The 14,669-nt window shown below is 42.3% G+C and overlaps 1 protein-coding gene across 1 annotated transcript in view; it reads right to left on the reverse strand.

The window, feature by feature from the left end:
- TDRD3 (tudor domain containing 3) overlaps positions 1-14,669 on the reverse strand; it is a 439,138-nt gene that overhangs the window by 287,333 nt on the left and 137,136 nt on the right. The window contains exon 3 of the mRNA XM_077483142.1: positions 1,648-1,713. Within this exon, the coding sequence (XP_077339268.1) occupies positions 1,648-1,713 (66 nt within the window). The remainder of the gene's footprint in view (positions 1-1,647; positions 1,714-14,669) is intronic.

The raw sequence follows: 14,669 nt of genomic DNA on the forward strand, positions 1-14,669 counted from the left end.
CCTCTACCATTACTTTTCATAATCCTTTATATTGGCACATTTAGGCCTCATTTTGAGGTCTTGCCTCTTTGTCAAAAGATGATTTGACAAAGAGGCAAGACCTCGAAATGTCATCTTGGAGACCCTGTATGCTTACTATGGACTCCAGTAATATGGCCACCTGAGGACTTCCAGATAGCTGTAATGCACTTCCAGTCAAACAGAGCAGCTCTAGCATCCCTGCTGGCTTGAATGCTGCAGCTTCCTCCACGTTTAGCATGGATCTTGCCACATTATACACGCTTGTTGGGTAGTCTATGAGTGTAGTGTACCTCAGACAAGAATCCCACTGTGGTTTAGATATGCTTTTCATCCAGTGCACACTGCCAAAACCATAATCATAATGTATGATTGCTGCTTTTAAGTGGATATACTAACTGTGGACTTTGTGTTTCATCCCTCGACTCCATAAAGTGTCCACTGGATTTTATATAAGATTGGCATCTGGGCACATTAACGCAAAACTACCACAAGAGTATGTATTGCTTGGGCATGTAGTTGAGCAATATGTGTAGTATTGGAATTAATCAACAACAGATAAGCATATTCTACTTCACCAGCTTCTTTTCTACCCATTGTAGCATTACACATAGTTCACTTAAGTGCAGTCAGTTGCTTCTAAAGTATGTTGTCTTACAAAATTTCCATCTTCACCCAAAGCCAGTACTGAAAAATGCAGTATGTGGAGAGAACACATATGAAAAAAGTAACATTGTCTCTGTTATGAACTTTACCATTATGAACTTTTTGCCATTTTTTTGATGAAGGGGGGGGGGGGGGGGGGATTTAAAGCTTTAGTTTTACTTTACACTAGAAGTTGATTTAAGCATTTAATCTAAAAGAGAATTTAACTTAGCAGCAAAGAACAAAGATATGCTACATGTGAAGACTGCAGTGATTAAATTCTCAGGTTTAATATATCTGTGTGACTTTTAAAAGCTCTAACTCGTGGTGGCTATTAAACGAAATCACATAAAATGGAAAAGTGAAAAAGAAGCTCAGCTACCTTAAAAGAGAACTGCGTTACAAAATGGCATCTGTTTCATTATAAAACTTGGTTTAAACACGGCTGTGCATATACCAAGTGCGGCCTGCTTCAGTAGTCCCTCCTGCCCCTCTGCTAATTAAAGAAGATGGTACACTTGTCACGAATCCAGTCAAACACTGCAGCACCGGCTAATAAACAAACAGAAACAGCTGGTAACTTGCAGCACACGCTGAAACCTCTCGCCGCCAGTCAGGTCTGATTTACTTCACAAACTAAATCCTCTCCGAAGCATTAATAAAACACTGGTGTGCATCTTCCATCAGCTACGCACAAACACAAGAGATGGAGGCAGAACATAATCAGTTCAAGTGAAAGCTGCTACACAAACGACACAGACGAGGTCAAAAGCAGTGGCATGCAATTTTAACACAATCCGTTTTATAAACTCCCTGGAGGAATGACCTCATACAAAGTATTTCGATTTTATAGGGAGGAAAATAAAAAATAAAATAAAAAAAAAAAGATGAAAAACGAAGATGCAGTTCCCCAGAAGTAAAGCACAGGCATGACAAGGGGAAAATGAAAACAAGTAACTGACAAAAAGCTCCGGCCCTCGTTACCTTCTCTACTTTTCCTCCATTGATGTCGCCAGGGAGAAATTTCTTTCCAATAGTTCTAAGATCTGTCTGAAAAATACAATTGAAAAAATATATATATAGTAGCATTTTGCTTTGAGGATGCATCACACAGAAAGAGAATTAAATCTGAAAAATATAACAATAATTAAATCTGCAATAAACATATGTAAATAGGCACATTCACTCCACCACATGCATAAAACGCAGTAACCAAGATATGTTCTAATTGATCTCTTAGGACACAAGAGCTCCAAGCCTTAGATACTCACATGGGATGTATTTTTTTGATGGTTTTTTTATTTTTATTATTTTTTTTTTATTATAATTTGCATCACATGTTTCTTAAACATTTAATATATAAAAATAGTATCATTGCATGGCTCATTGCTTTATAACAAGCAGATCACAAGTTAATAATCACTGATAGAGAAAGTGTACATATCTGAGTATTAAAACTTGATTTTTTGTAATTTTTTTATCATAAAAAAAAAAAAGAGAAGAGGGCAACATAAAACGAGTGCGATATTTGACACTGTTTTTGATAAACACATCAATATCTGATTCGATGGATATAGTAGCCATTCTTAATAATTTTTCAAGGAACTCATCAGATATTTTGGTTGCAAGTTTGCCCTTCATGTGCTTCATCCTTGAAAATAATTGTTCGCAAATATAAGTGCAGCCAAAAACGGATGACATGAATAAGGCGTGATTGTGAAGAGCGGGATATCTTTCTTTGGGGTAATAAAACTTACATGTTGTAAAGCGCTGCGTAAACTGTCGGCGCTATATAAATCCTGTATAATAATAAAAGTCCAGTAAAGTGACACTGTTAAAGGTTTCTTCCACTGCATATGTCCGCTAAGTGTAAATGTATTTTTATGAAAAATTCCAAAAAGAAGGCAGGTTTGCTATTTTGTGTTGGGGCCACATTCAGGCTCCATGCACACTGAAGCTCAAAAAAGCTATTTCTGGACGCCAGATTGCTGGCAGAAAACGCTGGTTGAAAAACCTGCTTTTAACAGCGTTTTATACTAGCATTTATGAGCGTTTTACAGCGTTAGCGTTAATGGGCGTTTTTTATAAAAATACACAGAGGACACTCCAAAAATCCCACAATGCATTGAAAAATAGAATGCCGAACACTAATGAACGAGCGTTTACAAGCGTTTATCAGCGTTTGTCGTTTTTTGGCGCTGAAAAACGGCACTTTGAACACGAATTTCTGGCGTTCAGAAAAAAGCCCATAAAAGCCCATAAACTCCACTGCTCATTAAGGCCCGGTTCACACCGCTGCGGGGGGAGATCCGGATGTGATTCGCACAGCAAATCACATCCGATCTCCGTAACGATGCGAGTTCAGCCATACAGATAGTATGGCTGAATTCGCAGCGCTCCCGCAGCAAACTCGCACGGGACCCTTTTTTGGGTCCGCAACAGAATCGGATCGCATGGGGGTTCACACCATGCGATCCGATTCCTGTGCGAGTCGGCAGATCGCACTGCGATATGCAGACGGATCTGGGGGTGTCATTAACATAACATTGACACTCCCAGCCGTCCGCATAGGGCAGTGTGAACTGCCGGCGGGAGGTGTGCGATGCGGGAAAACGCCGCGAATTCGCGGCGTTCCCGCATCGCAGCGGTGTGAACCCGGCCTAAAGCTGAAAAACGTCCATGTGTGCATGGACACATAGGCTAACATAGAGTGGAGTTTATGGGCTTTTACAAAAAAACGCCCAAACTCCAATAAACTGCAGTTTATCAGCTTCAGTGTGCATGGAGCCTCATAGCCATCTTGGGCTGCAGGTTGGTTACCCCTGCTTTATACAGTAGTATTTATTCCTTAAAATCGTATGACTGATCTATATCTAGTAGCAATAATACAGTATTTTCCAAATTCATACTACTCTGTATGAATAACAAAACATTCAACCTGGAGAGAAAATAGCCTAATTTTATTTTTGACCCTATTTACACAGAACAAATGCACATACAGTGTCACAGGATGAATAGCTCCGCATTTTTTCCTTTTTTATAAATACGCCCTATAAAGTTGACAAGGCGTATACATTTTCATAAAGTAAGTTAGAGCTGCACGATTCTGGCTAAAATGAGAATCGTGATTTTTATTTATTTTTTTGATTAGAATAAAGATCATGATTCTCTCATGATTTTTTAGGCAAAAGATCATCTTTCACATTATACAAAAAAATTTGGTTAACTTTACGGTTTCGTTTTGTTTTTTTAATTCATTAAAGTGTATTTTTTCACAAAATATTGTGTTTGAAAGACCACAGCTGTAGTGTTTTTTTTTGTTTTGTTTTTTAGATTTTTAACAAAATTATACTCCCACAAAAGTGTATGGCTCAAAAACGAATAAACGCTGAATAGTCACGTTTTTCAGAGTTAGAGCGTTTTTACAGCCGAAATACTCCTCTCAAAAGCCACTAGTTCTGGGCTTTTTTTTCCCCAAGCCATAAAACACTCATGCCAAAAACTGCTGATAACAACCTATGTGTGCATGGACACATAGGATGACATGCCGGGGAGTTGACTGGCTACAGAAAAAATGTCTGAAGCCAAAAACAGCAGCCGTAAAACCGTCCAGAGTGCATAAGGCCCAAGAAGGAGCAGCAATTTTACACTAGGACAAGACTACAGCACAGCTACATAACAGTACAAGGAATAGTTCTGTAATCCAAAGAGATAACTGGGAACAATGCTAACTGATAACAGTCAGCGGAGGCAGCATCTACAGGAGGTTGTCAGCTCACAAATTTCTGTCAGAATAATCGGGTATTTTGTGCACTTATCAAATATACAAGAGGTCTTCAAAATGTTTCCGCACTTTTTTATATTTAATAGAGTTTAAAAAAAAAAGTGTGGAAACTTTTTGAAGAACCCTCGTATATCACAAAAAAACTTTTAGTGGTATATCTAAACAGACCAATTGGAAGCAAATAAGTTCATTTTAAGGTTTACATACAACACATTTCAAAGCTTTTTTTCCCCCACAGTTTGGAGAGGCGTTGATTGCTTTCAACCTTTTGTAGTTTATCCTAATTTATTATACAATTTTTTGGGATTACCTAGTTACTTGAAATACAGAATGGGACACATACAGTATATAGCGATACCCTCACTTAAGAGGGCCGCAAGTTTGGTTTGGACCCTGAGCACAGCTCCGCCAACCCCCCCCCCCCCCCCAATCTGCTCTACCCACTCTGGCACAGTTAGTATCTAGCAATACACATTAAATCGCTTTATACTCTAAATATGTGTGTGCGTGGGTGGATAACTCAAGCTCATAGACAATCTTTGAAAGTATATAACTGACTTTACTTGTTGTTTTATAAAAGGAATAACATGAATCGAACATTTGGTTTGCAACACATAAGCAGGTCCCTGCAGTAACCAGTAATAAAGATAAACAGAGTAAGCAGCATAATAAAGTATTGCTATGCAACTCTAGCGCTGCTCTTTTTCAGCTACTTCCCCGCATGGGTAAACTAACACCCAGCACTATCTACCTATGCAGTCAGGCCTGACTGATCTAGATGGAACTCCAGTGAAACAATATTCGCTAGCAATCTTTCGGTGGTGCACTTGAAGAACAACTTTGTAATCCAAACGAATAATAAAGATAAAGTATCTGTCTTTAAACAGCTCTCACCACCCGGACAAGTCCAAGTCCGTTTCCTCCACCGATTCGTCTAGGAACAGGAATCCACCGACCTCCGAGTCTTCAATCCTTCTGGTGTACTGCAGCAAGGATGAGAAAATGTCTCTCAGGTGCAGCTAGGCTGGCAGAGGGCTCTTTGGAAAAGAGCACAAGGCCCAGGCTTCAGGCCTTGTGCCTCCAGCAGTTCAGCACAGACCTCCTCTTGCTAGGAGAGAGGGGGGGTGTCCAAAGAGAGCGAACTAGGCCTCTCCCCCTCCTTATATGCCCTCCCCCATGAGTCTCTGGGGAATAACTTCAAACATCCTGGGAACCAGCAGGGTTCTGGGAACAGTAGTTTTATAGTCCTTAAAGAGACCCCGCTACAAGTATTTCTTTGGTTTTTGTTGGAAGCAAAGAAGAAAACCTGTATATATTCTGCATCTCAGGGACTATTAGATAGAGTCATATGGACCCCAACAATAAGTGCTTTCACACATGCAGTATTTTCCCAAGTGAAAACTACATATAGATAGAAATGTATTGGATCAAAAAAAGTTACCATCCGGCTCCTTCAAATTTTCTCATCAGTATGCTCGAAAACAAACCTCAGCTTTGGTCAATTGGTGCCTATGCTTTGAAGGTCAACAAAAAAAGAATAGTTGAATAGTTTAGCAAAATAAAACTGAATTGGGGCCGACAACACACACGCACAATAAAATAAAAGCCGAGTGCACTTTGGGTAGATAAAATTGCCTTCACCTACACAAAGTCAAATCAATGTAACGCTACTGAAGAGAGGACTGTGTCAGAGTACAACCCAAAACTTTTACATGGCTGGAGAGCAACCGTTCATAAAACACCCATGCATACTATTGTACAATTCAATCTGAAAGAAAATAAATCAACACTATAAAATACAGAATTTACAATGAAATGAACATTTCAAAACATTCTGCAATGAGAGAAAATGACATATGACAGTCGCTGTGAGTTATAGTTTTGTTTTCCTGGTTCTGGTTGGAAGTCACTAAAGCGCGGAATTAAGCCAATTGCTCAGCTGAATCACAAATCATTTGAACTGCCATGCGATAATTAACATAAGCATCTGGTATCCAACAGAGAATCATTCCAGCGCTATAGGAGATGAAGTATGATAGGACAAGGGTTATTAGGTACCATTACTGCTTTTATCTGTAAACCTGTATTTACATACATTTAAAAAGGAAGAGGATTAATTGCCTAAATCTTTTTCTACTAATTAAAAAATAAAAAAATAAACACAAAATGATAAGAAAATATATCTTTGTACTGTGCAAAAAATAGGATTTTGTACTCACTGTAAAATCCTTCTCTTGGAATTCATTGAGGGGGACCTAAGAAGCGTTTACCTTTTGGTTATACTGTCACCTACAGGGGGAATGAACATTGTCAAACACTGTAGGCCAGCCTAGGATAGCCCCTCCTACAAACACCATGCCTTTGTTTTGCAGCAAAGCCGTATTAACAGCTTGATAAAAATCACAGAGGGGTGAGGACTGTGTCACTCAATGGACTCCAGGAAAGGGATTTTAGCACAGATTCTATTTTCTTTCTTGTCCATTGGGGCACACAGAGTGAAATTTAAAAAAAAAAGATCCCGCTGAGGGGTAGGCAGCAGCAAAAATGCACTAACAGGAACAAATGAGAGTAGTGACTGCCTGCAGCTCAAGAGCCACCTAAGGACCAACACCCAAAGCTGGCACCTGATTAGGCTGCAGCCCCCACCTGGTAACAAGTACATGATAATGAAACCAGGTCCCCACCTAGCATGGGGAAACAATGCCTGATGCCAGAAAAAAAGCAAGAAATTCCCCCTATAATTAGGAAGTCACACAGGAATTGACCAGAGAGACCAAGGTTCAATCCCATGGCATGAGCATGGTGAAATTGGATAAGTGCATGGAATGTCCATGTAAAAGGAATACGTAGGAGAAAGAAAGTAGACCTATAATTCCAAATTTTAGCAAAAAAGGATGCACACTTGATAGAGCTGAGCACCAAGCTCAATTCCCATCTATTTTCAAGGCAAGAAAAACACCCTCAGGGTAAAGCCCTAAGGAAAAACTTGGTAAAAAAAATCCTTCAGCCTTGAAATGGTTTTTAGAGTTGCTCCTTGCTCCCAAGATCCAAAGACACAATAGAGCCCAGTAAAGAGAGTCTTATCAAGACAGCGAAAAGCAAAAAGCATTCAACTGGGTTAAACCAAAGCAAGGAAGATCGCCAGAGAGCTATTCCTACACAGTGTAAGAAGCAAAAGAAAAAGACCTAGCTCTGGATGAGTAGCTCCCATGGAGTCAACAGATCCTTCCTTGCTATTGCTCTGCCCTTTGGAGGGATTTTGACCATTCTGCCATGGTTTCACAAATGAAAGTCACAGCCAGATTTGGGCAAAGGCAAGTCCTGCCAGCACCAACTGGGTTTTAAAGAGCGATTCCAACTGACTATCAGTTGCAGTGGCGGTCCCTCACCCTCCCTGCATTGCATGAATCTATCCATGACCGCCGCTGCCCCTGTTTTTTAAGCACCTGATTAGAGCCACAGGCCGCAGTTCACCCAGGTGTGTTAGAACAGCGAATGAATATTCACCCTTCTAACACTGAACTGCCTCTCTGCCAATCAGGTGCTCGGGTCCATTACCCATCACCTGATTGGCTGAAACGACAGGTGCCGTTATTGGTTGCCTGACAGGAGAGGACAGGAGGAGTCTATTGGAGGACACCACTCACCGTCGTCACCAGCTGCCCCACCGAGACAGGGTAAGTGCTGGGTAGATGGCAAGCGGGTGGGGGGGGGGGGGGGGTCACAGTAGCAGCATTGGATGGCACAGTGGCAGCATTCGATTGGCCCAGCGGCAAATTTCTTCTTCACAGGAAAGGTCTTTTTGTTCGCTGTTCTCTCAAGGGCAACATCCAAATCAGGACAACATAGTAGATCCCCGGTAAAAAGCACACTGCAGATGCATTTTAGAAAACGTGTCTCCTGGCCATGTCTTCATCCAAACGGATCTTCTGGCTGCTCCTGACAGCCCATCAGACTTAGCTGAAGACTTGACCCATTCTGCTGATGCATCAGCCATAAATCCCACAGTTTTGAACAATGGAAAAAATTGTAGTATTTCTTCTCTTGGGGTACCTGTGACCAAATGCTCTTGAAGCTGTAAGAGCCATAATTTGAAGTTCTTGGCGACACAAGTAGTGGACAATAATGGGTTTAAATTGATCATGGACGCATCCCAAGCCCTTTTAGGACTATAACTGTTCTCCTATCCATAGGATCGTTGAGGTGTCCCATGTACTTAAACGCTAAGTCTGCCTGTTTAGACACCTTGGATAGGGGTGCATCTAACTTGGGATTCTTATTCCAAATGGCTTCTGGATTTTCATCAAAAGGGAACCGTCTCTTTAAGGAATCGGAGAAAAGGGCTTTTTTGTCAGGTTCCGACCACCCCTTACAAATTAGATCTGACAGGATCTCGTGGACTGGGAAAAACTCTTGATTTCTTTTTACCTAGACCCTGATATATCGTATCGTGTCTGGATAATTGAGCCTCTTCATCCTGGATTTCCAGAGTATCATAAATTGCACCTAGCAGAACACTTTCTCTAGGGACAGTTTATATTTTGCAAACTTGCTAGACTTGGCCTGCTCTTCCTCCTTATTTGAATCTGAGTCTGAAGAGACCGGCCTGACTGATGTCAGGCTCTGCTCCCTAGTCCCCAAGTGCTCTACTAGATTAGAGGTTGCAGGGACGGTAGAAGAGGGTACAATCACCGCTGCACTACAAGTACTGTGAGTGCACATGGGCTGCGAGTGCATGTAGGTTGTGAGTACCTGTGTATTGTTGAGTATTAGTGTCAGGAAGCTAGCTGTTGATTAATTTGGACAGGTTATAATCCTAATTAGTAGGTAAGATGACCGTCAGGTGTGAAGATGCAACTCGGTGTACATCTTGCATTTATGCGCTCCTTGATCATCGAAGATGAATACTGTTGTGCAAAATGTAAGTGCATTGTTTACCTGGAAGCCCAGATTCTGAATCTAGAGAAGCAACTGTCAGCACTGAGAAGACCCTCCATACTAAAGGAGAGCCAGAAACGTACCTGGCAAGTGCCAGCAGGGGCCAGCACAGAGGCGGGTGGAGACAAAGAGGTGCAGGCACTAGAAAAGAGTATATGGGTGACAAGAAGAATAAAGTGCCAGGGAAGCCGATCATGGGCTGAAACATCCCAAAAAGTACGCCCCATTGAGTGACATTGGTGAAATTAGTTAGGGACCAGCAATGCTGGAGCTGAGTGACTCCCCTAGCTACCAGGGGAAGAACTCCTCTAGTGAGAGTGGGGGGAAAGCAAAAGGAACGGAAAGACAGATTCTGGTGGAAGGGGACTCAATTCTTAGGACAGAGAGGGCAATCTGTGACAAAGATCTGAAACGCCAAACTGAATGTGGTCTACTGGGCACTCGGGTTCAGCAGATCACAGATATGGTGGACAGATTACTGGGAGGGATTGGGGAAGACACAGCTATCATGGTGCATGTTGGCACCAATGACAAAGTCAGAGGCAGATGGAGTGTCCTAAAGAATATTTTTTTTTGGACTTGGGAGCTAAATTGAGGAAAGGGACCTCCAAGGTAGTATTCTCAAAAATACTACCGGTACCTTGAGCCACACCAGAAATTCAGAGGGAGATTAGGGAAGTATACAAGTGGCTGAGGAGCTTGTGTAGTAAGGAGGGGTTTGGGTTCCTGGAGAACTGGGCCAACTTCTCAGTCAGTCACCAGTTCTATAGAAGGGACGGACCTCACCTAAATGAGGGGGGTGCAGATCTGCTGGGAGTGAAGATGGCCAAAAAGTTAGAGGGGCTTTTAAACTAGACGACGGGGGAAGGGTCCAGAGGTAAAGATAGTCAGTGCGGAACATATTGGGGGCATTAGTGGTAGGTTGACTAAAGCACATAAACCCAAGGGAAGTATAGTAACAAGTCCTATTTGCAATCTCTGAACACCCAATAAGAAGACAGTATGTGCCCGGTCTAAACTACGTGGCTTGTTCACGAATGCCAGGAGCCTGGCGGACAAGATGCGAGAGTTCAAGATACTGTTGCACGGGGAGGATTTCGATGTTGTGGGAATTTCAGAAACTTGGTTCAAAAGCTCATGATTGGCTGGCAACCATTCAAGGGTATTCCCTTTATCGCAGGGATAGAGAGGGTAAAGGGGTATGCCTGTATACCCTGAATAGTGTACAAGTTAATGTGAGAGATGGCAACACTAAGGGAGCTAGGGAGGAGGTGGAATCCTTATGGGTAGTGCTCCAAAGGGATGAAACTAAGGGGAAAATACCCCTTAGTTTCACAGGTCAATTAGCCTCAGTATAAATCACACAAATAGGAAACATAAGGGCAATACAAAGACATTGAATTTCAAAAGAGCCAACTTCCCTAAACTACGAACCTTGCCAGAAAATATATAAATTGGTATAAAATCTTAAAAACAAAGAACATGGAGGAGAGATGGGTTTGTTTTAAGAGCATATTAAACAAGGGCACTAGACAGTGCATCCCATTGGGAAATAAATTTAAAAAAGCGAACAAAAGTCCTGGTTGGCTTAACACCAATGAAAAATGTATATAAAAGCAAAGGAGAAGGCCTTCAAGAAACACGGCTGAGGGATCATCATCAGCATTCAGACATTACAAAGAATGCAACAAGAAATGTAAGGGTGCAATTAGGGCAGCTAAGATGAAACACAAAAGACACATAGCGGAGGAGAGCAAAAAAAATCCCAAGAAATTATTTATGTATGTAAACAGTAAATTTCTCAGTCTTCGCGAGGGAATCAGGGGGCTTCAGTAACCAAAACTGCAGTGTTTATCCTCATGAAACATCATAGGTAGCACCCTCAGGGCTAACAGAGGACAGAATTAGGAATTGACTTGAAAAACATAACATTAATAAGACACCAGGACCAGATGGCTTGCACCGAGGGTCCTTAGGGAACTCAGTCAAGTAATTGCCAGACCATTGTTCCTCATAATCATAGTCAACAGTCTACTGACTGGAATGGTACCAGCTGATTGGAGAAAAGCCAATGTAGCACCGATATTTTAAAAAGGGCCAAATTACATTCCTGGGAATTACAGACCAGTTAGCATAACAGCAATAATATGCAAGTTCTTGGAGAGAATGATAAGGGACTATATACAAGATTTTAGTAATGAAAACTGTATCAGCAGCAGTAATCAGCATGGATTCATGAAGAATTGTTCTTGCCAAACCAATCTATTAACCTTCTATGAGGAGGTGAGCTGTCATCTAGATAAGGAAAGGCCCATAGACATGGTGTATCTGGATTTTGCAAAAGCATTTGACATAGTTCCCTATAAACGTTTACCGTACAAAGTAAGGTCCGTTGGCACGAACCATAGGGTGAGTATATGGATTGAAAACTGGCTACAAGGGCAAGTTCAGAGGGTGGCGATAAATGGGGAGTACTCAGAATGGTCAGGGGTGGAAAGTGGGGTCCCCCAGAGTTCTGTGCTGTGACCAACCCCATTTAATTTGATCATAAATGACCTTGAGGATGGGGTAAACCGTTCAACCTCTGTATTTGCAAATGATACTAAGCTAAGCAGGGCAATAACTTCTCCGCAGGATGTGGAAACCTTCCAAGAAGATCTTAACAAATTAATGGGGTGGACAAATACATGGCAAATTCGTTTTTATGTGTAAAAATTTGCATTTTGGTGGTTAAAAATATGAATGCAATCTACACACGGGGGGGGGGGGGGGGGACCTCTGGGGGAATCAAGGATGCAAAAGGACCTGGGGGTCCTAGTAGGCTCAGCAATGGCATGCAATGCCAAGCTGCTGCTAACAAAGAAAATAGAATATTGGCATGCATTAAAAACTGGATCAACTCCAGAGATAAAATGACAATTCCCCTGCTCTACAAGACTCTGGTCCGGATGCACATAGAGTATGCTGTCCAGTTCTGGGCACCAATCTTCAGGAAGGATGTACTGGAAATGGAGCGAGTTCAAAGAAGGGCAACAAAATTAATAAAGGGTCTGGAGCAGCGATCATCAACCCTGTCCTTAGGACCCACTAACAGGCCAGGTTTTATGTATTACATTGGAGAGATGCAGGCTAGAATACTGCAATCACTGAGCAGCAAATGATATCACCTGTGATGTATTTTAGTTATCTTGCAAACCTGGCCTGATAGTGGGCCCTGATGACAAGGTTGATGACCACTGGTCTGGAGGATATTAGTTATGAGGAAAGGTTGTGAGCACTGAACTTATTCTCTTTGGAGAAGAGACGCTTGAGAGGGGATACGATTTCAATTTATAAATACCATACTCGTGACACCACAATAGGGATAAACTCCCTTGGCAAAAAAGTTTTAACAAGACACGTGGCCACTCATTAAAATTAGAAGAAATTAGGTTAAAACTTAAACTGCGTAGAAGGTTCTTTACTCTAAGAGTGGCAAGGATGTGGAATTCCCCTCCACAGGCGGTGGTTTCTGCGGGGGAGCATCGTTAGTTTCAAAAAACGATTAGCTAAGCGCCTGAATGACCACAATATACAGGGATATACAATTTAATACTGACATATAATCACACACATAGGTTGGACTTGATGGACTTGTGTCTTTTTTCAACCTCACCTACTATGTAACTACCCGAGGCTTGACTACTTGAGGCTGTTGGTGTGCACGTATCTGAGATAAATTTTCTGAAAAATATAAACGTGGAAGCAACCTCGTTCTTAAATGAGTTGAGAAATTTGGCCATGGGGGAGTCTGGCTCAGATTTCAACAGATTGGCAATGACTTGTTTGCATAAGGCTTTGGTGTAGCTGGAAAATAGCTTAGTGCCACCGTTAAGGCATTTCTTCTTGCTTGATCTATTCTCCCTTGATGCCTTTTTAGCCTGCAAAACAGAATGGATGGGGGAATAAGCCATCAGGTTCCCAGCTATACACCACTGTGCAATTAGCCGGTAGCCTACCCCCACCTGGGGCTGTGGGGACCCACCACCCAGGGGTTCCCTAGCTACCAATTACACAATGCACATTACAGTACTGCCCATCAGCCTACCTGTGCCTGGCTGGTGCCCGATTCCTCCCAATTGTCATGGAAAGAAGCCACAATGGCCCCCCCATTGCTGTGGTTCCCACCCCTGCTCCTATTGTCCAGATATGCTGGCTAAGATAAGGTGGGCAGCCTGACGCTCCCCTTCCTCCCTTCACCCCAGAGACCCAGAAGGTCTCGGCACACTGTGATGACCTTACTCGGGCAGAAATTACGCTCAGCATCTTTGGCACGGCGGTTGTATGGCGTGGCCATGAGACCTCCCCAGCATCTCTGCTGATGCGGCCCAGATGATGAAGCTGCTGGTCGGGTGTTGCCCAATTCCCCTGGGCAGGCCCACGAGTGTGGTCACCCACCACTGACCCTCGCTGGGTAATGGAGTGAGGTAGAAGCGGGTCTGCTCCACTCAAGCTGGACAGAGCTGTGGCCAAGGATGTGGGAGAGGTGCGATAGTGCTCCAAGCTGCCCTTAAGACCCAGTCTCCTTAGGCTGCTTCCATCCTCCCAGGGAGTCCCTGAGAGACTGCGCTTCCCCAAAACACAAAATGGTGCTTCAGAAACATGCCTCCTCTGACAGAGGGAACACAAATGAAAGACCATATTCCTGAGGGACCGCCTTTTCAACTAAATGGGCAATGTGTTTCCTGTGGTGATTGAAGGAGCTCCATCTCTCAAGGGGTGTTCTGGAAGACAACTGGGGAAACAACTAATAGTAGAAGGGGTTATCCTGGGCTGGCCACAATTAGTTTGCCAGTGTCCAATCCCACTACAGGTGGCAGTAGAACTGAAAGGTGAAGACTTCTGTTTTCCCTCAATGTCTGAGAAATAATAAGAAATAGTATTGGTTTTGTTTTTTGCTTTTAATGTCCTTTAGAATTTATGGACACACTTTGCTAAACTCTAGTATTACAGTGAGAACTATACCTTGTGAAAAAGATCATACACAATAAGTTAGAGAGTTTATGAAAATTGTTCATTTAGATCTTGGACAGTCAAAGATTTACTGGATCATTCAGATCGCACAACACACGGGACTACAAGACATACAAGACTTTGTATGACGTGAGCTTGCAAAATTGTGAATGCTAAAAGTAGGAAAAGCAGATTGCCAAACTTACTTTTACTATTTTTTATCAAGTAACTAATCTGATTATCTTCCAATATCAGCGTTTCCAAAACACTGTCATATATGCATTGCTACTGG

The sequence above is a fragment of the Lithobates pipiens genome, unplaced genomic scaffold (genome assembly GCF_037356315.1).
Source record: "Lithobates pipiens isolate NorthernLeopardFrog02 unplaced genomic scaffold, aLitPip1_a1.2 Scaffold_16, whole genome shotgun sequence".
NCBI classification, from domain to species: domain Eukaryota; kingdom Metazoa; phylum Chordata; class Amphibia; order Anura; family Ranidae; genus Lithobates; species Lithobates pipiens.